The sequence below is a fragment of the Populus trichocarpa genome, chromosome 5 (assembly GCF_000002775.5).
Source record: "Populus trichocarpa isolate Nisqually-1 chromosome 5, P.trichocarpa_v4.1, whole genome shotgun sequence".
NCBI lineage: Eukaryota > Viridiplantae > Streptophyta > Magnoliopsida > Malpighiales > Salicaceae > Populus > Populus trichocarpa.
In genome coordinates, this window is record NC_037289.2 from 18254220 (window position 1) to 18276519 (window position 22300).

The window sequence follows — 22300 nt, forward strand, 5'->3', positions numbered from 1 at the left end:
GGGTAGTCAAGACACTAACAGATGTACGGTATGTACCTGACTTGAAGAAAAATCTCTTCTCACTTGGAGTTCTAGAATCCAGTGGTTATAAGATTATCATGCATGGTGGAGTCTTGAGAGCAATCCGTGGTGCATTAGTTGTCTTAAGAGGCACGAGGATAAGAAACTTATATTTCCTGGATGGATCTACAGTTACTGGTACAACAGCTGTTTCCAAAAGTATAGAAGATGATGAAGCAGATAATTCCAGACTTTGGCACATGCGCTTAGGGCATGCTGGTGAAAAGGCTTTGCAAGGATTAGTCAAGCAAGGTCTATTAAAAGGCGCCAAGACTGGGAAGCATGGGTTCTGCGAGCATTGTGTTCTTGGAAAACAGACAAGGGTCAAGTTTGGCACTGCGGTACACAACACAAAAGGGATCCTAGATTATGTTCACACAGACGTATGGGGACCTTCAAAGAATGAATCTCTTGGAGGTAATCGTTGGTTTGTTACTTTTATTGATGATTTCTCAAGACGAGTATGGGTGTACATGATGAAACACAAGGATGAGGTCCTTGATATCTTTCTGAAATGGAAGAAAATGGTGGAGACTCAAACTGGAAGGAGGGTTAAGACTCTTCGGTCAGATAATGGTGGCGAGTACACTTCAGATCCTTTCTTTGAAGTTTGTCAGGATGAAGGGATCAAGCGACATTTTACTGTTCGCAAAACACCACAACAGAATGGAGTAGCGGAACGCATGAACCGCACATTGGTGGAGAAAGTCCGATGTATGCTATCACATTCGGGACTAAGCAAAGTGTTTTGGGGCGAGGCATTAAGCTATGCTCGTCATATTGTTAATCGGTTACCTTCAGCAGCATTAAATGGAAGAACCCCTTTAGAGGTATGGTCAGGCTCTCCTGCAAATGATTATGACTCTATGCGTATATTTGGTTGCTCAGCATATTATCATGTTACTGAGTCCAAGCTAGATCCTAGAGCCAAGAAAGCTATATTTTTGGGCTTTAGTGGAGGAGTAAAAGGCTACAGACTCTGGTGTTCTGAATCAAAGAAAGTGATCTTGAGTAGAGATGTCACTTTTGATGAGTCTGGCATGTTACAGCAAGAGAAATCACAGGAGAAGGAAAAACAGTCTGGTGATGCACAACAGGTGGAGTTGGAGACTTCAGTCATTCCTATAAAGACTGTTCAGACAATCCCTACTGAAGGAGATTCAGATGAAAGTTCAGACGAAGAGGATGCAACAACTCCAGCAACCACACAACAAGAATCCATTGCAACGAGTAAACCGAAAAGAGTTATCAAGAAACCTGCTCGGTATTGTAACATGGTGGCTTATGCACTTCCGGTGATTGATGATGGAATCCCCTACACCTACAAAGAAGCAGTACAGAGTGTAGAAAGTGCAAAATGGAAAGAGGCAATGGATGAAGAGATGAAATCTCTCCACAAGAATCAGACTTGGGATTTGGTACAACTCCCTAAAGGAAAGAAGACAATTGGTTGCAAGTGGGTATATGCCAAGAAGGAAGGTAATCCTGGAAAAGACAACATCCGATTCAAAGCAAGATTGGTAGCAAAAGGCTATGCTCAGAAGGAGGGGATAGATTATAATGAGGTATTCTCTCCAGTTGTTAAGCATTCATCAATTCGTATTCTGTTAGCCTTGGTTGCACAGTTTGATTTGGAGTTAGCCCAACTTGATGTGAAAACTGCCTTCCTACATGGAGATTTGGAAGAGGAAATTTACATGTCTCAGCCAGATGGTTTCAAAGTCACTGGGAAAGAGAATTGGGCTTGTAAACTGAAGAAGTCATTATACGGATTGAAACAATCTCCTCGCTAGTGGTATAAGCGATTTGATAAGTTCATGGCAGAACATGGATACACACGGAGTCAGTTTGATCACTGTGTATATTTTCGCAAACTTCTTGATGGTTCTTTCATCTATTTGCTCTTATATGTGGATGATATGTTGATCGCATCAAAGAGCAAGGTGGAGATTGATAGACTGAAAGCTCAACTGAGAACTGAGTTTGAAATGAAGGACCTTGGAGAAGCTAAGAAGATTCTTGGCATGGAGATTCAGAGAGACAGAAGAAAAGGCACAGTCTGTTTGACACAGACCCAATACTTGAAGAAAATTCTACAGAGATTTGGGGTAGATGGTAAGACCAAGCCTGTAAGCACACCTTTAGCTCCTCATTTTAAGCTAAGTGCTTCAATGTCTCCACGCACAGAGGAAGAGCGCAAGCATATGGCTCAAATTCCTTATGCAAATGCAGTTGGTGCATTAATGTATGCAATGGTTTGTACGAGACCAGATATTTCACATGCTGTCAGTATGGTGAGCAGGTATATGCATGATCCGGGAAAGGGTCACTGGCAGGCAGTTAAGTGGATTCTACGGTACATTCATGGCACAACTGATATTGGTTTGAAGTTTGAGAGGGATGATAGACTCGGGCAAAATTTAGTTGGTTATGTGGACTCGGACTATGCTGGTGACTTAGACAAGCGTCGTTCAACAACAGGCTATGTGTTCACACTTGCTAAAGGGCCTGTAAGTTGGAGGTCAACGTTACAATCAACAATAGCTTTGTCAACAACTGAGGCAGAGTACATGGCAGTAACAGAAGCTTTCAAGGAAGCTATTTGGTTACATGGGTTGATTGAAGATTTGGGAATTGTTCAAGAGCACGTGGATGTCCATTGTGATAGTCAAAGTGCTATTTGTCTTGCAAAGAATCAGGTTCATCATTCCCGCACCAAGCACATCGATGTTCGATTTCATTTTGTTCGAGAAATTGTGGATGAAGGGGATATTCTGCTACAGAAGATTGGTACCGCAGATAATCCAGCTGACATGCTCACAAAATGTGTCTCAGGGATCAAGTTCCAACATTGTTTGGACTTGGTCAACATCTCTCGGTGTTGAGCACCTTCAGGGTGCAGCGCCATACGGCGCGTTAGAGGCAGCATTGATTGATCACGAGGATTGCATGGAAAAATCTTGCCAAGGTGGAGATTTGTAGCAAATTGTCAACATTTGCAATTGTCAACATTTTTCTCAACCACTCTCAACCACCTTCAACTACCCTCTCCACCATCAACCACCCTCTCCTTTACAACCACTATATTTATGCTTCCCTTTCTCATGTAAACAGATTCAAGACTGAAGACAAGAACGAGAGAGGAAGAGTGCAGTGTGTGTGCAAGAAGTAAGTGTGCAGAGAAGTGTGGTGAGTGCAACTGTGAGAGTGAGTGCAAGTGAAGATTTGAGAGAAAAGAGTGTAAGAGTGAAACACTGGTTTTTTGTGGGTTGTATTGGGTTGAGTTGAGTGTTTGTATCATTCCTCCATTAATATACAATCTGCTACCTCCGTGGACGTACCCGGTTTTGGGGAACCACGTAAATCTGCTTGTGTTGTGTTTTATTTGTGTTTGTTTTCGGTCCAGTATGCACAACAATTAGTTCATTTTATATGTTATCTAACAAGTACCTTCATAATACTTCTATATATCTCTCATACATTAACTTAGAAGAATAACTACTTCTTTTTATAAAAGAAATAATATAAAAAATATCAATTTTCGCAACTCAAATTAATATTCAGTCTTGATGAAGCATTGATTAGGAACATTGAAGAACAACGCTTTAATTCAATAGAAATCTCGTAATTATAAATTTTTGATAATTTTCTTTACAAAACATTTTTGTCCTAAGAATTTTATCTTCACTCTAAATTCATTAATAAAACAATAATAAAAAATAAACAAATATTAAAGATAAGGAAAAACCTTTATTAATTATAAATATATTTTGCATGAATAAAGTTTGTGTCACACGTAACCAACTGATTGGTTACATGCTATATACACTAAAAATTTGTCACTTGCATTAAAGCCAATACAATATCTCTCCATGTGATGATCATACTTATGTTGAGACAATGCCTTAGTGAGAGGATCCGGAAGATTCTTTTCAATTGGTATTCACTTTATCTTTATTTTTTTTTTAATGATTTATCTAATCAAATATAATCATTTAATTACATACTTGGATCGTCGATGAGACTTTGATTCCTTTACTCGTGTATTTCTAAGTTGTTATTACAATATAAGGCTATTGGATCAACAATATTAGAACTCACACCTAGTTTAATGATTAACTTCATGATCCAAACAATCTTTTTTATCACCTTAGATGTAGAGGTGTATTCAACTTTAGCTATAGAATCCGTCATGGTCTTTTGTTTGAAACTCTTTCGACTCACAATAACACAATTTAGAGTAAAATATATTCGAACTAAGATTTTTTTATCATTAATATCTGATTAGAAACTAGCATTTAAATAACCATAAACTACAAATTTATTTTCTCAAACTACCCTTACCTGAATTAAATCAGTATCTAATTATTATAATTAAAACATATTATTATATTTAAAACATAAGATACATGTGACCTATTAAACTGCGCTATTACTATATATTTAAAACAACCCATTAAATATGCTATTTTTTTAAATGCAACCCATTAACTGCATTATTTTTTCACAAACCTTATCTACGTGCTACCTTTCCAAAATTTGTTTGAAAAGGTGCAATTTTGGAAGGAAAATAATAGAGATGCAAATGAAATGCTTTTTAATGGCCTTCTTCCACGAGATCATGGCAAGTCGAAAGGCCAGGGCCACACGAGGCCGATGGTTTTCAGCTGAACCTTGTTTTCTTCCCCGCCACCACTCTTCTTACCTTATATCAGAGTAATACTTTACAGATGCATCATATTTTGTTTTGATTTCTAATTTTTTCCAGGTATTTTGTTCTTCTAATTTCATACTATCAATCAAATAAAAACATTTATATTGCAGATAAATTTATTGTGAAACATGAACGGATAACCTGATTTTCTGGGGGGGCAAAAATTCTAAACTTGTTAATCATGCCACTCTACGCCACTAAATTTTTACTGCTAAGAAGATAATTTTGAAGGTTTTTTTATAAACAGCATAGAACACAATTGTGAACAAATATCATTGAGCTCTGGATAATTTAAGCGACGAATGAATAACAAAAGGGCAACTGCCCATGGCAAGCCTTGCAGTACATAATGCAGCAAGCTAGCAGATCAAAATACCAACCAGGCACGTAAACAGCCCATGGTTTCCCGTATCTCAGTTTCAAGTGGTAGAGGTAAAACTAACAATGTTACATACAACAGAAAAAGGACCTATTAAAAAAGAAACAAACCACACGAACCAAAACTATGCCACCTGGACAAGCAGTTTCATGGTAAAACTACAATGGAATGGAGGCCATGGCAAACAAGAATAGCACAGCTGCAATTACGAGAGTGGATGATGGATCGGCCGAGAAAGAAGAAGAAATACTTCCACTTGGGCCACTTGCTGGAGGTAATCCAGGAAGTGATCTAGTAGTTGGCACAATTCCTGTCTTGGGTGTTGGTGTCGATGTACTAGAACCATCTGACTGAGGTGCAGGTGCCGGAGCAAAAGTTGAATCCTTGATCACTGTGGTAGGTGGTGCTACCAGGGGAGGAAATTGTTGCAGGCCTACAACATTTTTTTATCATAAAGCCAAACCAGTTTAACCATTGTGCAAAAGGAATAGTAGAATAAAGCTTTACAGATTGATTCAATTGGCAACACCACACAAGATAATATCAGATTTGTTTAATTTCAACCTTTCTGCATTTCAAGTTTCGAAGTTGTGTTCACCTTGTTGATGGATCAGCGCAGAAGGTTGGTAGTGACAAAAGATAACGTGCTAAGAGAATTCATCTAGATTTACTGAGATGTTTTTTCATGCTAAATACTAATGATACCTGTCTGAAGATCTACTTTTTGACTCACTAACATGGCATGGTCATAATCAATCATCATCAAAGACTAAGCAATCTGATTTTGATTAAAGGAATAGAGCAACTGGTTATTTAACACTGAACCAGTCACTTATGAGATAATAACATTTTACCAAAAATATTGAACTTTCCATATTCCACCCAAGCCCCCAAGGGTGATCAATTTCCCCATAAATTAAACATCATTTATCAAACTTTTACCTGGACATCGAGGTTGAAGAGATGTTGACAGCCTGCATGAAGATAAAAAGAGAATCGAAAGGGTTCAGCCATCAGGAGGCAACAACACTACACAAGGAACATGCTCAGGAAACTACAAAAGAATTAGAAAAAGTAAGAAGTGTAGCATACGTGGCTATAATAGTTCCATTGACATATCCACCATAGCTACAAGAAGTTACTTTACATCCAGCACTGCTCTGCTGCCATGTAACATTCCCAAGCATGAGATTGCTATTCCTACATTGCATGCTCGAACAAGAAACTGCCAAGGAAGCAGGCATGCAGTACAAACTACACCAAAAGCAAATTAATAAGGTGAAAAGGCAAGTTGCAGTTCAAGAATATCAACATTAAAGTCAGTGAAACAGATTACTTGAGGTTTCCAGGTCCACAACTGCATTGGACACAGTGACTTGCAGAGATAGCATAGCTACCATTTGGCACAATCAAACCAAAATCAAAAGCATATCTTGGAAACTTGGAAGCACAGGCTGCAATGCAAGAAATAAAGAAATGCTCCTTATCCATGTCATTGATATGAACAATATGATCACTTATAAAAGACACTATTATTGAAAACAAATGCAGCTGCAAATTTAGACATCACGGCTTTGCCCATTTTCTTTACCACAGTAACCAAACGAATTCAATACATGTTGATATAACTAAATTTCAGAAGAATTGAATGAAATTCAACTGAGTGACAGTAAATATCAAGCAAGCTCACTAAGGCCAGCCTCCTAACAGCTAAATGTTAGCAACTAACAAGTAGCTAAATTAATTTAAAAAAAAACAAAATAATCACTTCCCGATAAAACCCACGAAGGAAAGTGACAATAACACACAACTCTTTAAACTATACACCAACATATATTACCTGGCAATGGTACAGCAAGTATATCGCCAGCCATGATTGCAACACTCCCCATAGCATTAACATTCATCAAATCAGTTAGTGTAGTTGCATACCGTGCAGCAATGGCAGCCAGAGTGTCCACCTCCTTGACAACATAAGACAAATAAATAGCAGGCAACGAATTATCCGTCCCATTAAAGCAAGTACAAGGCAAAGGAACAACAAGGCTCTGCCCCACATCAAGCACTGAAGGATCATCAATTGAATTCGCCTCCTTTATCTGGTCCGCAGAAACCAAACCTGCATAAATTGAGTCTGCAATGGTAGATAATGTATCTGAGGGTCTTGTTTTGTAGTGGGTCGAGACGGATTTGCGGATTCCATCAACACAAGAGCAAGTGATGGGGATTTTGAGGAAGAGTTGCGAAGGGAGGATGTGGTTTTCGACATCTGGGTAAGAGATGTCGATGGCGTTGGCTGTGAGGAGAGCTACTGGATCAATTTGGAAGAGGGAAGCCACTTCTGAGACTTTGAGGTCTGTGTAAAGTGTATAGGCAAGAAGAGCATTGCAGGAGTCAGAGTTAGAGCAGGGTTCGATTGTGGATTTGGGGGTCACTAAAGCCACTACATTGACGAAAATCAAGATGAAGGTTATGAATCTTGGGTTTGGCATCTTGGGGCTGTAGGTGTTTGCTCTGTTTTTCTAAAGGTTCACTAAAAGAAGAGGATTACGAAGTGGAAGTCGAAATGAATACGATGAAATGGGGTATAGCAGAGCTTTCCTTTTCAAGGAGAAAAAATGTTACGGTTTATGGAAAAAAGGGGTTCAGGTGGGGAGTGTCAAATCACAAAAAGAAGAAATCTTTTCGCTTTGGATTGGTGCCGGAAGGGAATGCGATATGGTTTTGAGGTGTTGGGGTTTGGTTTGCTACGCTTTGAGCTGCTACTCTCTAAAGTCTTAACCCCCAAAAGAATGTATGAATGATGTACATGGAGAGTTGAAGTTAGGATTTGATGCCAGACACTGGATTTTGGCTCCGTACCGGGACAAGTTAGTGGTTTGTTGCAGGGTTTTAGGGTTTGAGTTTTTACCCTACCTTTCTCTAATGCCCTCCAGCAAGAACAGAGAGACAGGGAGTGTGTAAAAAAGGAGTGTTTTTTGGAAATAGTAGAGTGAGGAAAGGGAGGAAGACAAATGGGTTGAATAGAGGAGCCGACCGAAGTCAGATTCACGATCCTAGTGTACCACACCAAGTTTTCACTGGACGAATTTGTCCTTGTAGATTTCTTACTTGGTACATCTCCAAGTCAAGTCATGTGTGATAAATGAAAAGATAAAAAAAATATATTAATATAACTTTTCAATACTTGTTTTATATACTCCAAAAAAATGTTAAATAAAATGTCATAATATAATTTCTTTTACAAAAATTTTTTTTCTATACATCTTATAAAAATTATTAAAACCTTGCCGAAAAAATTCATTGCAATAGTGTTTCACATGCTTCAAGATAAATGCTAAACAAAATACTATTTTTCTTACAAAAATAATATTCCTCAATATCTTATAAAACATTATTTCAAAATCTTATTCATTACATAAATGAAGTGTTGGTCTAACGATTAAGACACTATTATATTTCTACAAGAATGAGAATACGAATTCGATTCTTAAAAAACATACTTATTAAAAGGGACGGTCACAAATCCTGAACAAGACTAGTCTCATCTTTTAAAAGGATATGAGAATACCCGATAAAAAAAAAACAAAAAAAAAAAACCTTATTCATTGCAATAGATTTCTTTTCACTCACTGGTCCTTTTTCCTTTAATTTTTTTAAGCTCTTTTGGAACCGTAGTTGAATGAGGGCGATTTGGTAATTCCGAAGTTTGCTTTTGAGATTTAGGAGAATCCAAGTAAACCCCACGTAAAAATCTAATCTATAGTTCGGTTTTCTTTTCAGGCATGTAAGGAATTTTTGGTATTTTATTTTGTTCTTGGTTTGGACAAGGTACTATCGTTTCATGGGTTGCACGCGAACCATTTGCGCGTGTAGTGAAAAATTCTACTTGGTTTTTTAAGAAGAAAGGGGGGGTCAAGGCACGTGAACCTTCCCGCATTTAATATGGTGTTCTGTCATTGATAAAAAATATTTTTTATTTAAAAATATATATAAATAATATTTTTTATTTTTAAAAAATTATTTTTAATATTCATAAATTAAAATAATTTAAAAATAATAAAAAAATTAAAATTGATAAGAAACACCATTTAAAAGGCAACCTCAAGCGGCAATTCAATTTAAAGATCAGAATCAAAAAGCGGTTTGATACTGTTTTTTTTAATTTAAAATATATTAAAATAAAAATTTTTAAATAAAATTTATTTATAATATTAACATATCAAAATAATTTAATAACATATAAAATATTAAAACAAAAAAAATTAATTTTTTATAAAAAAAAGCTCTCAAACTACACAAACAAACAGGGTCTTGATTATCTCGATCTCCGGCGACGGATGTCGTTTACCAGCTGGGTCTGCAATGATTGACTCGTTGAACATAGTAACGGGTATGGAATTATCAATCCAATATTTGCAAGCTCACGAAGCACAATCATATTTTACCACGAGAAAATATATAGATTTTCAACAGGGTTTACGATCTAAAAGAGTAAGCAAGGAACCTTAGTTACCTTGAACAAATTCTTGAGAAGATAGAAAACAGTGTATCCAATGTTCTTGTATTTGAAAACTTGGCATGAATAATTTTTTAAAAATTAAAAATCGCGACGGTGCATCGATGTTTCTTAACCCTTTTTAATACATCAATTTTTTATATAGGTTGTTCGGTAGTATAGTAGTAATTATGATTTAAAGTATATTTAATTTAAAAATACATCAAAATAATTTTTATTTTATTTTTTAAAAATTATTTTTGATATCACTATATCAAAATGATCTAAAAATATAAAAATAAAATTAATTTTAAACAAAAAAATAAAATTTTAAAAAAACATAGTTTCAACTGTTTTTCAAAACACAACCTTAATCCTTTTAAAAATATTTCAACCTTTACGTTTTCAGTAAATGTACTCTGTTTGTTTTTACATTTCAAAAGCGTTTATGAAAAAATTAAAATTTTTTTTTTGTTTAAATTTTTTTTTTTTTATGTTTTTAGATCATTTTGATATGTTGATATTAAAAATAACTTTTAAAAAATAAAAAAAAATATTATTTTAATATAATTTTAAATAAAAATTATTTTAAAAAACAATTACAGCCGCAATCACAACCAAGAAGAGATTCCAGCTTTTACTCTCAACAATTTGTTTCATTTTACTGTATTGTCTTCGTTATTTTATCTTGTGATTACATGATATTTCTTAGCTAATTTTCTATCAAGTCTTTCTTTCTCTTTTAGCAAGGAGCAAGAAAACATCCCACGTTTGGCTTATAAGAATTTTGTTATGTTTAATATATCACTAATACAACTACAAAAATTGGGATGTTATTCTTCATATAAACAATAAACAATGACTCGTTTTTTCTTGTTTTCATTTTCATCTTAAGCTTTTTTTTTTTAATTTATGAAAAAAAAATCAAATATAAAAAAAAGAAGTCAAGTTACTAATCTAAAATTCACGCAAAGAGTTATTTTCATTTAAAATTTTATTTTATTTATTTTTTAATTTTTTCATTCGAGAGAGGATTGAGATTGTGACCCAAAAACTGTGAGAAAGACAGAAAGTTATCAATCTGACATATTTCTACCATTAAATGAATATCTTTGTGTTAATAGATTTCTCTTTTTGGGAAGAGTTTAATGAAAAAGTTTTTTCTTCTAAAAAACGTTTTCAAAAAAATAGATTGATGCTTGTTTGTTTTTCTCTATTAAGTTGATTTTCTTCCTTGAAAATGATTTTGAGATGTTATGGTGTTGGTAAGTAAATTTTTGAGATTTATATTGTGTTTTTAAGTAAAAAAAAAAAAAAAGAAGAAGCTATGACTTGAATTTTTGGGATCCAAAATTTATCGATCACTTTAGGTGATCGGAAAACATATCAGTTTGTAGGCGACTTATCTTTTTTTTTTAAAAAAAAATAGATAACGCATCATCAACTTCTAATAAAAAAAGGCATGATCTTAGTTTTTTTTTAATCAAGACCAAGCATATAGGTCTGGCTTATCAACATCTAGCGTGTGGGCCTAGCTCATCAATGCTTGAGCATTTTTTTTTAATTTTTATCTGAATATTTTTTATACTTCTTTTATTTCTTAAACAAATTGAATTAGTTTTTTTTTTACATAATGATTGATATTTTTATATTTTTCTAGTTGCATGGTACTTTAACAATATTAATTTGATTTGTATTGACTTTCTCTCTCTTATATTTTATATAAATTAGTTGTATCCGAAGTGTTTCTAGAAACAAAAATAATCTTCTATTAACAACAACATTTAACTGCAAATATAAAATAAATAAAAATATTTAAAATAAAATGACAATCACCATACTATGAAAATTACATTCCCGTGTTGATATTTAATTAGTTTTTTGATTTATTAGGTCATATATCCATTAGAGAAAAAAAACTACGATACATGAAAACACATGTAAAATGTGATTATTTTCTTCACCTCGTAAATTTACATGATTAATAAATAGAACTCTGATGCATCTCATCACCACTTCCTTGGTCAAGAAAAAAAGAAAAGAAAGAGAAAGTAGTAGATTGTGGATTTATTTTGACATTTTGCAAACTTGAAGGGCTATTGTTGATCTCATAACTTCTCAGTTCTCACTCCTGGACTGTGCCCGGTCTAGCGGAATTTTAAAAGTTACCGTGAGACGGATTTTTAAACGGTATATAATACACAAGTGAAGTAGTCAAGATCTCCGAAGCAAGAGTGGCGCGCAGCATCCTTTCAAGAGAAGTCGAAACGCTTCACCAAAGGAATTGAAATCACCGTCCGGCTTGCTTTCCGATATTTTCAGGTATGAGAGGCGTCCATCCATCCTAGACTCCTTCGTTTCAATTTATTTATTTATTTTCTTCTTCCTGGATTGTGTGAATCTCTTAATTTTGTTAGGCGTTCGTCTGTTTCTATTTGTTCTAAGAGAATCCATATTTTCAAATTCAAATAAATTCATAAGCTACAAACAGAAAAGAGAGAGAAGGAAAAAAAAAAAAAACACTAATGTAACAGTCTCCGATTGCAGATGGAATCGCTAAACAAGTCGGTAAACAAAGACTCCATGCTCGTGACATACTTGCGCGGTGGCGCCGGATCTCCAATTATATCGCCTGGTGGCGACAGATTCTCTTCCAATTACCAGCGCAACCGAAGCGGGAGTTCCAGATCGCCGCTGTCCCCGCTTGAGAATGTGAAGGCACCGATGATGGCAGAAGATGAAGTTCTGGTGATGGATGGAGTTCTGGTGTCGTCAGTCGTCGGAAGTGGATCATCATCGAATTCTTCCTCTTCTTCGGGAAAGAGCGTGCATAAGAAGGCGCTTTGCAGAGTTTGGGAGGATCTTGGACACTGCCGCTATGCTGCCAACTGTCAGGTTTCTCTCTCACGCACTCTCTTTTATCATCTTCAATTTCTTGTTCTCAGTTTCCGATTCTTCATGCATATAACTCCATTTAAAAAAAAAAAAAAGGATCGTTGATGATTTTTATTTTTAATAGCATTTTCTTTTCAACATATTGCTCCCCAGCTAGTCGGTCCTTAGAAACAGAAAAATAATTGGAAGCTAAAATCTGTCGCATAAAGTAGAGCTAATCTCCATAACATATTGTTTTTGAACCTCGAAAAATCTTATTGTTTAGTGATCGCCACCTCGTTTCATTTTGCTCGTGATTCATCCTCTCATATATTCCGAAATTCCGAGTTGGCAAACAGCTAGTTCAAGAAACTTAAGGTGCTGTTTGTTTCCTGTTTCTTTTGTAAAATTGAAGGTTGATTTGGGAATGCAAAACTCGCCTTGCTTATAGGATTCTGGTTTATGGAAACCTGTACTTGAAAATAAAGCTGTTCTGTCTTTTGTTATGGGAAGGAATTTGTTTTCTTGCCAACAATTGCTGAAATTTGTCATGAGAAAATGGCACTTGAACAATAGAAACTAGAGGGTTAAAGTATTTTTGGTTGGAACCTGAGAGAGTTGTGGAAAGGCCCTGCTGATTCTATGCAACTTTATTGGAATGTTTTTTAGTGGAAGGTTGCTTCATGATGCCCACGCACTTTAATGGAATGCTTGAAGCAATATCACATTGTAGGTTGCTACTGGTTTCTTTAAATACCAATTTGAGCTTGGAAATAATTTCATTCTGACTATTGTTTCTCTGGTTACTCCCTGCTAAGTTGTTGTTTCATGATCCACTCCCTAAATAAAAAGATTTTCTTATTTACACAGTAGAGAAGGTGGGTTTTTCTTGAGCTTCCATTGTTTCAAGACCCTGATGATCCGCAATGATTTTCAACTGAGTGGGGTGCATGCAGACACTCGTGAATTGTTTAACATAGTGCTCTTCATTTATGGTTGCCTTAGCTATACAATTAGGCAACCCTGGTTGGCTGGTTTTTTAGAGATTATATAACTGAAATTGACAGAGGGAAATATTCAATTTGGTGTTAAATGAATCAGCTATATTGACCTTTATGCCTATAAAAATGTGGTTTAAGCCAGGATGGTCACTTGTGCTCTCTCTTGATAGTTTCTCAAACACTCTTTAATTATGCTCATTTCTTGTATTTTCTGATGTCAAACTCTATTCTTTTGACATCCTTGTCCAGACAGAGTAGGAATTTTATATAGCAGTTTTGGTCATTGTTATCTTTTTGTACCACGAACTTGTTAATTGTCTGGTAGAATGATGGATTTGGATAGCCTATTAAATTAAATTGCCCTAAAGATAAAGAGATCAGCTGTTGTCAACTGAAGTAATTTTTAACCAAATCATCTAAAAATATGCGACCTTTGTGTTTTTCATTCATCTTCCATGTAAATGTACCAGTATATGTATGTCTTCAACAAAAGAGATTCCTCTTCTTTCTGTTATATGGAGGAAACAAATGCATGCCTTCTGACTCGCAAAATGATACCATTTCTGTGAATCATTTTCTTCCATGTTGACTTTAAGCGTCGAATTTGTTATGCGTGGGTTTCCAAAATCAGTTTACTTAAGGTGTAGGTCTTGAATTGCTAGCTGCTGCTTAGCCCGCTTTCAATTACCAAGGATATCAAACTAGCGAGTCCTAAAATCATTCCTTTAAACCGGAAGGGCCTGGCTATAACCAAAAAGCTTTTTTTATATGGTTTGCCTGCTAACCAAGCCCATGGTTGGCAGGTCACAGCATACGATGACCTTTAATGACTATTTTTTGGCCACGCTCTCTTTGTCATGCTGGATTCTATACAACACTACCACAAGATCTAGATTATTGCTGCTTTCTGTCCTAAATCTATTATGCCGAGAGTGTTGCAATTGTCATTTGCAGTGATGCAAGGATTACACTCTTTTAATTCTTTTGTCAACTAATGAGAGTATTTGTTACATGCAGTTTGCACATGGAAAAGAAGAGCTCCATCCAACTCATTTCCCCATCAAGAACAAAGCAGCGGTAACCAGATGCCTTGCATTTCAGTTATAGAGTACCTTCAAACGGATTTTGGTAGAAATCAATTGCTCAATCGACTTTTGTGCTTGTTTGTTTGGTATTTCTTAGGTACATACTTGCAATTCATATGTTACCAGTCCCAGATCAAGCCCATATGTCCCAAAGTGCCGCATTCTTCATCCTGCCATGACAAAAGCTGTGGTTGCTGCAAACCAAACAGCCTTCTCTAAAATACCTGGATATACCAGCATCAGCCCCGTCACCATCTCATCTGAAAAATTCAGCAAGAATAGTACCACCCCATTCTCCACACCTGATCACTTTCTCAGAACCTACATCTCTACCAGGCCAGAACATTGCAATAAAAGCTCAGCTGCCAACATTAAATCTGACTCTAGAATGGTTTTCACTGCTACCATCAGCTCGGACTACTGGTCACCACAGGATGATGGCATTGAGATTGCCTTGCCTCATCAAACTGATAAATGCATATCAAGGGCAGAAGTGGATGCCTATATTCACAGTGTTCTTTATGGTCCAGCTACAAAGAAGAGGTTGCCTGTGTTCAGTGAGTTTTGCCCTGGATGAATTGCAGGTACAAATGCCCTTTTCTCATGACACGTATACACTTAGACGAAAATTATGATCATTCCGCAGATTGTTCGAGAACCATACTTCTATCTTTTGTGGTTTGGATCTAATCTTTACTCTGACTTGATCATGGCTAGTTAGTTGGATTAGATTGACACCATCAGCTTGTTGAATTCACTGGCATTCATCTTTACTGATACTACATTAACTGTTTAGGTACTTATAATATACCATATACAGATCGTGTATACATATGGAATTGTCATAGATGCTTTATACCACTATATCTCTGCAATGAAAAACTTTTTCTGGTCTTGTATTTTCTCTTGCAATTTCTCTCTTTTATGGCTATTCAGTTGACGTCTGTGGTTAATAGCTTATTTTATGACTGCACACAATGAATGGAGAACAAATATTGGAAGATGATACACGTGCTGCAAGTGTGCTGTTATTCTGATTGGATGGCCAGTGCTGCACTACATCTAGAGTAATGCTGGCATTTGAACTTTGAAGATAAAAACAAAGGGCATTTAGAGCATTTTCTCCAGGTTTACATGTCGTGTCTATAATAATGGTCCATTATATAGAGTCCCTTAGCTATCTTTTTCTATTTATACGTAACATATACATAATAAATGATAAACACACACACACATATTATACTATACTTTAAAACGCGTGAGAAAATCACTGTGGTGGTACTGTGTACATAAAGTGTTTGCATTGTGAACCATATTGTAGATATTGAGTGCTTGTACTGTAGACCATACTGTAGATGTTCAGAGCATCATGGAGGGCGTTGTCTGTTCTATTTTTTATTCCAAAAGTAGTTGGCGCGTGTAGGCCACCGGACCCAAGGATATTGGGTCTGGTTGGGCTGCCAGACCTAAGAGTCTTGGGCCTAACATTGACCGTTATTTGGGCTAGCTTCGCAGCCAGACCCAAGACTATTAAGTCTGACCGCCAAACCCAAGGCACATAAAATATTCTCTATACTCTTCATATTTTGTTTTACATTTGAAAAAAAATTTTGTTATTGACCCGCTGCGGAGCGTAGGTCAATATGCTAGTACATACATCAAAGGCTGTAAGGATTTCTTTGAAGCTATTGACATCTCTTCTCTCCTTTTCTTTATTAGTTTTCTCTCTTATTCTATTATAATATCAGAGCCTGATTTCTAAAACATTTGAATCATTAATCTTTGCATCAAAACAGAACTTATTTGCAGCATCAATCTTTATTATTTGTCTCTTTTCTTTACCTCATCTCACAACTACTATTTCAAGCTTGTCACATGAATGCATACATGGCTACTTCAAAAAACATTTCCTTCATATAACATCTCATGGAAAATCCCTCTTCGGCACTTCCACCCTTTGTCAACCTTAAGGAAATCGGTAGCTGCAACCTTCATTATGCTCATCATTATTTCTCTTTAAAACTTATAAACACCAACTATATTTTTTGAAAAGCTTAGGTCAACTCTTTCTAATTGGCAAGGGATAATTTAAATTTGTAGATAGCAACCATCCATGCCACTAAGGTACTGTCTTTAATTATTGGTTGTTCCACATCTCATACCGCTTAGACCACATAACATCGACACTAACCTCTCCCTCTGTAACACGCATTCCCTCCGTAACACGCATTGTATCTGTCATAATTTAATTTTGGGTTTCCCCTAAAATTGTCCTTTTCTCTTTAAAAAAAATATAAAAAAATGAAAACAATTCAAAATGAAAAAGGACCAACAACTTGGAAAAAAAAACAAGCTATAAAGGGATTTAAACGCATGGAGGAACCAAACTAAAACCTTGAATAAAATTGGAAACCCAATTGTACCCCTAAAGGATCTAAGTTTGAAAGACAATGCAAATTCAAGGTTAATTTAAATGAATATCAAATGAATTTGCAAAAAATTAAGCCCGGGTATTTAATTAGATTTTTAATAGGCTAATTTGATTTAATTACATGCCTAATTAAAAGTTTAATTAAGTTTAAGTATTAATTTGGGTCAAAATTAAAATAATTAACTAAGTGAAAGGACTTAATTAAACTTTTAATAGGTCAAATTAATTTTATTAAGAACTTAGTTGGTGAAAATTAAATTTGAAAGCTTGATTTAGGCTTAATTGAGAATGAAATTTTGAAGGACCAAATTTTATTTTTCCAAACTCAATAGGATGAAATCAGGGGTAAAATTGCAAGAACATCAAAGTTTAGAGGTCAATTAAGGGTCAAATTGAAGAAATTCAAGCCTATAGACCTCTTTGCAAAAGGCATGCGTATCCAGGGGCCAAATTTGGCTAAAATAGGATTGAAATTGAAGAAATTAGAAGTTTGAATGTCAATTGAGGATGGAATTGAAAATCAAGGACCAAGTTGAAAAACGAGTTAAAATTAGAGGGTCTTTTTAAAACTTTGCAAGGATAAAATTGAATTAATTCTTAAAATAAAAATTCAATTAAGAACTCAATTAAACAAATTCAAAGATTGGGAGCTGAAATTACAAAAAAAAGGGCTTAATGACCTAATTAAATCTAAAGTTGCCAAAATAACGCCGTTTCATTTAAAAGAAATGGTGCGTTTTGGTTTAAAATGACATTGTTTAGGTCAATATAAAGGAAAAAAAAATAAAAGCCAGACAACACATCGTCTGGCACTATTCATCATCTTTTTCAAAAAGAACCCGAGAAAGCTGCCTTTAATGCCACTATTCATGCATTTGTCCTTTCTCATCCCCTCACAAAACAAGACAAAAAACATACCACCCTTACCCTGACATTGTATTACCTTTTCAGCCTTGTCCCCACCAGTTTACAGCCCTATAGCCACTGCTATAAGTGGATAAAACCCTTGACCTAGCCAACCTTAATAGCCTGGTTTTAATAGTACCAAGTTGTTGGCTTATGACCAATGGTTAAGATTATTTCCAGACAAATCAAAGGTCAGGATTCAAGGTTGGAAGGGACCTCAAACACCTCACTCATCTTCTATAAATAGGGGTGAAGCTTATGTGAAGATAAGGAATAAAAAACTAAAAAACATAGAGGAAAAAAAGAAGAACTAGGAGAAAACCAGCTCAAAACACGTGTTATAATAGCTTGAGTATTATGTCAAACAAAGAGAAATCTATCCCACGTTAGAAATGAAATAGGTTTTGTTTTACTTTATAAAGTGAGAGATATCGAATCAATAGATTTAGTTATTGGAGGAAAGATTTTGAGGGAAAATCAAAATTTAGATATTATATATATGATGACACTTGGTATTGGGGCACTTGGCATTTGACATTATAAAAAATAAGTAATTTTTATTTTTATAATTAGTTTAATTTAATTAATTAATTTTTAAAATTAATTAATTAATTATGCATAATACCTCCTACCAATTTATTCTTTTAATTTGATTGAAAACTTGTATTTTTGAATTTTACAAACATACTAGTATGTAGAGGTTTGCCTTTTAAATTCTACAGACACATTGACTGAAATGGTATTATTTTCCTTATAAATATCAATTTGGTATTGACATAAATCAATTAGAAAACAATCTTCTTATCTCCCTATTTTTTTTTCTACAAACTCTTTGTTTACGTTCATCAGAAACAAAACAGAAATTATTGAAAAACTTATAGAAGTTGTTGTTTATAAGTTTCAAGGCTTTATTGTATCCTAAAGGCTTATTACTTTAACATTGTAACAAATACAACAAGTGCAATTAATACCTTAAAGATATTGTTCTTCACTCCTCAAAGCCTTCTTACTATATTGATTGCCCTAACAAATTTAAGGTGTTAATCCATAATGGAGTCCAAAACTATGGTGAATCAAGAGTTTGTGAAGCTGGATCGTTTTCATAGAACAAATTTTGTTTGCTGGAAAGACAAGATGATGTTCATGTTGACTCTTTTAAAGATCTTTTACATCCTTGATCTTAATCTGTCTGAAATTTTTGCATCTACACTTGAAGATAATGATCAGTTGAAGGCAAGCATAAAAAATGAAATAAAGATGAATTGTTTTGCAGAGACCATGTCCTCAATAATCTGTCAGATTGTCTGTATAATTTTTTTTACATTCACAAAGTCTCTAAAGAAAATCTAGAAGTCACTAGAATACAAATACAATATAGAAAAACAAGGTGTGGATAAATTTCTTATCATAAAATATTTTAAATTTTCAATAATTGATAATATTTCTGTTATGAATCAAGTTCATGAGTTACAAGTCCTGATTTTTAAACTTAAAGACTTGAAAGTGGAAGTTCTCGAAGCACTAGAAACAGTTGGAATAATTGCAAAATTTCCTCTTAGTTGGAATGATTATAGAAAAAAGCTATTATATACCACAAAAGAACTTTTTCTTGAACAAATTCAAAAACACTTACGGATTGAAAAGGAAATCATAATTAATGTATAGAAATTCACCATTGAATTAACAATAAAATTGAATTATATTGAAGGAAATTAGATTGTTCAAAAGAAAAATGCTGGAAAGAAGAGGAATTTGCTGAGGCAAGTAAGAACTTTAAAAATCCAGGCAACCTAAGCAATTCAAAAAAAGAAAAGACATGTTACAATAGTGGCAATAAAGGGCACTACAAACGTGAGTGCATGTTTCAAAAGAAATAAAAGCAATAAAATCTTAACAATGTCCAGAATTTAAATAATGCAAATATGGTTGAACATGAAACCAAATTGGTTGTAATAGTTTCAAATTTGCATATTGGAATGATTACTAGATTTCATATGGTTGCAAGTACCATGTCTAATGATCGGTGGTATGATTCTGATGCAACCATCCATGCATGCAACAACAAAAACTATTTCAAAAAGTATAAGGTTGCAGAAGATGGACAAAAAGTTCTGATATAAAATTATAATGCTGCAAAAGTGATGAGAAAGTAAGTGTTGAACTAAATTTCACTTCTAGAAAGAAATTGTTGTCGGTTAATATCTTACATATACCAGATATAAGGGAAAAACTTGTATATGCAAATTTTCCTTGTAGGAATGGTTTTAACACTGTTTTAGAATCTAATAAGATTATCCTATCCAAAAATGGACTTTTTATGGGGAAGGGCTACTCATGTGATGGAATATTCAAACTCGATATTAATAATAAAGTTAATGTTTTTGTTTATATGATTGAGTTATCTTTATCTTTATAGCATGATCGTTTGGCACATGTTAGTTTTAGATTATTAAAATATATGGCTAAACATAATGTAATTTCTTATAAAATTAAAAATAAAAAAACACGTGAAATCTACATTGAAGCAAATATGACTAGAAAAGCTTTTTCTAAAGTTGAAAGAAATATAAATTTATTAAAACTTGTGCATTCTGATATATATGAATTGAATGACATCTTAACTAGAGGAGGAAATAGATATTTTATAACTTTTATTGATTACTATTCAAAGTATACTTATGTTTATTTAATAGAACATAAGGATCAAGCTTTTTAAATGTTTAAGAATTATAAATTAGAAGTTAAAAACCAAAAGGGAAAGAAAAATAAAATTCTAAGGAGTGGCAAAGGTGGTGAGTTCCATGGAATTTTCTTCGTATTGTGAAGAAAATAGAATCATACATCAAACTAGTGCTCTATATACACCCCAACAAAAAGGCTTGGCAGAAAGAAAGAATAAAACACTTGTTGATATGCTTAACTTTATGTTAGTGAATGCCAAGTTGCTTACTAGTTTGGTTGGGGGGGAGCTTTACTCATTACTTGTCATATACATAATAGAATTTCTTCTAAAAAATTAAAAGTTTCTCCATGCAAATTATGGAAGAAAAGAAAATCAAACTTAAATTATTTTAGAATTTGGGGTTGCCTTGCCTTTTATAAAGTTTCGGATCCTAAAGGTATGGAATTGGGACCTAGAGCTTTAAAGGAAAAATTTGTTGGCTATGCTAAAAATTCAAAAGCATATAAAATATTGGATTCGAGTTCTAATGTTATCATGAGATCTAGAGATGTTGACTTTATTGAAAAATAAATTTCAAATTAATTCGTATTCAATTAGTGAATGGATCAATAATTCTAAAATTAAATAGAGTCAACAAATAATACAAGTTTTGATCCAAGTTCTAAAAGTAAAAGAACTCAAATTGATCATTCTATTGAACTTATGACAAGTCAACATACTAGAAAAGAAAAGAATTTACACCTGGATTATATATCTTCATAATCTATTGTATTTTTAGTTGAAGGTAATAAAATTGATGTGCTTAATAAGATGCCGATCTTATTAATACTAGAAGATGACCCTAAAACATACAAAGAGACAATGATATCTCAAGATGTTGGTTTTTGGAAAGAGACAGTGAATGATAAGATTGATTCATTATTATATAACAATACTTAGACTATTGTTAATTTGCCTTCAAGTTCCAAGGTAGTTGGATGTAAATGGGTTTTCAAAAGAAAATACAATGGTGATGGATCAATTCAAACTTTTAAAGTAAGGTTAGTAGTTAAAGGCTTTGGACAAAAAGAAAGAATACACTATTTTGATACATATGCTTTAATGGCTCGTATAACATCTATAAGAGTACTTTTTAGCTTTATCATTAATCTATAATTTGTATGTACATCAAATGGATGTTAAGACAACTTTTTTCAATGGTGAATTAGATGAAGAGGTATATATGGAATAACTAAAGGGCTTTGTTCTACCAGGAAATGAACATAAAGTTTGTAAATTGATTAAATCTCTATATGGATTGAAACAAACACCTAAGTAATGGCATGCTAAATTTGATTATGTGATTCTATAATATGATTTTAAATACAATAGTGCTGATAGATGTATTTATTCTAGATTTACAAATAATTTTGATGTGACAATATGTTTTTATGTGGATGACATTCTCATTATTAGTACTAATATGAGTGTTGTTAATGATACAAAGAAATATATAACCTAAAAGTTCAAAATGAAGAACTTAAATGAGGTATATATAATTTTGGGTATCAAAGTAAGAAAACATAGTGGATGGTTTTGCTCTTTGTCAATCTTATTATATTGAGAAAGTCTTAAATAAATTTAATCATTTGAATATCAAAAAATCATATACTCCGTTTGATGTTTCCTT

General features: G+C 34.0%; 2 protein-coding genes across 3 annotated transcripts; one reads left to right on the forward strand and one right to left on the reverse strand.

The window, feature by feature from the left end:
• Positions 1-5033: 5033 nt before the first annotated feature.
• LOC7460946 (lysM domain-containing GPI-anchored protein 1) lies at positions 5034-8174 on the reverse strand. Its single transcript, XM_002307395.4, has 5 exons — positions 6994-8174; positions 6490-6607; positions 6246-6407; positions 6096-6127; positions 5034-5586 (listed from the first exon to the last, which is right to left on the reverse strand). Exons 1-5 carry the CDS (start codon positions 7643-7645, stop codon positions 5312-5314), a joined length of 1239 nt encoding a protein of 412 aa, XP_002307431.2. The 5' UTR covers positions 7646-8174; the 3' UTR covers positions 5034-5311.
• A 3671-nt stretch (positions 8175-11845) lies between these two features.
• Positions 11846-15513, forward strand: LOC7469149 (zinc finger protein zfs1). Of its 2 annotated transcripts, XM_024601049.2 has the most exons (5): positions 11846-11973; positions 12199-12546; positions 14544-14603; positions 14709-15195; positions 15258-15513. In XM_024601049.2, the coding sequence occupies exons 2-4, from the start codon at positions 12199-12201 to the stop codon at positions 15186-15188; spliced, it is 888 nt and encodes a 295-aa protein (XP_024456817.2). In that variant the 5' UTR covers positions 11846-11973; the 3' UTR covers positions 15189-15195; positions 15258-15513. The 2 variants fall into 2 exon arrangements, with proteins under 2 accessions (XP_024456817.2, XP_002306630.3); XM_002306594.4 differs by having other exon boundaries at positions 14709-15513.
• The last annotated feature ends 6787 nt before the right edge of the window (positions 15514-22300 follow it).

Excerpts from the sequence above, each read along its gene's own strand:
- LOC7469149 (XM_002306594.4), top strand. The coding sequence starts at position 12,199 with ATGGAATCGCTAAACAAGTCGGTAAACAAAGACTCCATGCTCGTGACA. Across the intron at positions 12,547-14,543 it reads GCTATGCTGCCAACTGTCAG|TTTGCACATGGAAAAGAAGA; the intron begins GTTTCTCTCTCA and ends TGTTACATGCAG. Across the intron at positions 14,604-14,708 it reads CCATCAAGAACAAAGCAGCG|GTACATACTTGCAATTCATA; the intron begins GTAACCAGATGC and ends GGTATTTCTTAG.
- LOC7460946 (XM_002307395.4), bottom strand. The coding sequence starts at position 7,645 with ATGCCAAACCCAAGATTCATAACCTTCATCTTGATTTTCGTCAATGTA. Across the intron at positions 6,408-6,489 it reads TGTGGACCTGGAAACCTCAA|TTTGTACTGCATGCCTGCTT; the intron begins GTAATCTGTTTC and ends CTTTTGGTGTAG. Across the intron at positions 6,128-6,245 it reads AATGGAACTATTATAGCCAC|GCTGTCAACATCTCTTCAAC; the intron begins GTATGCTACACT and ends ATCTTCATGCAG.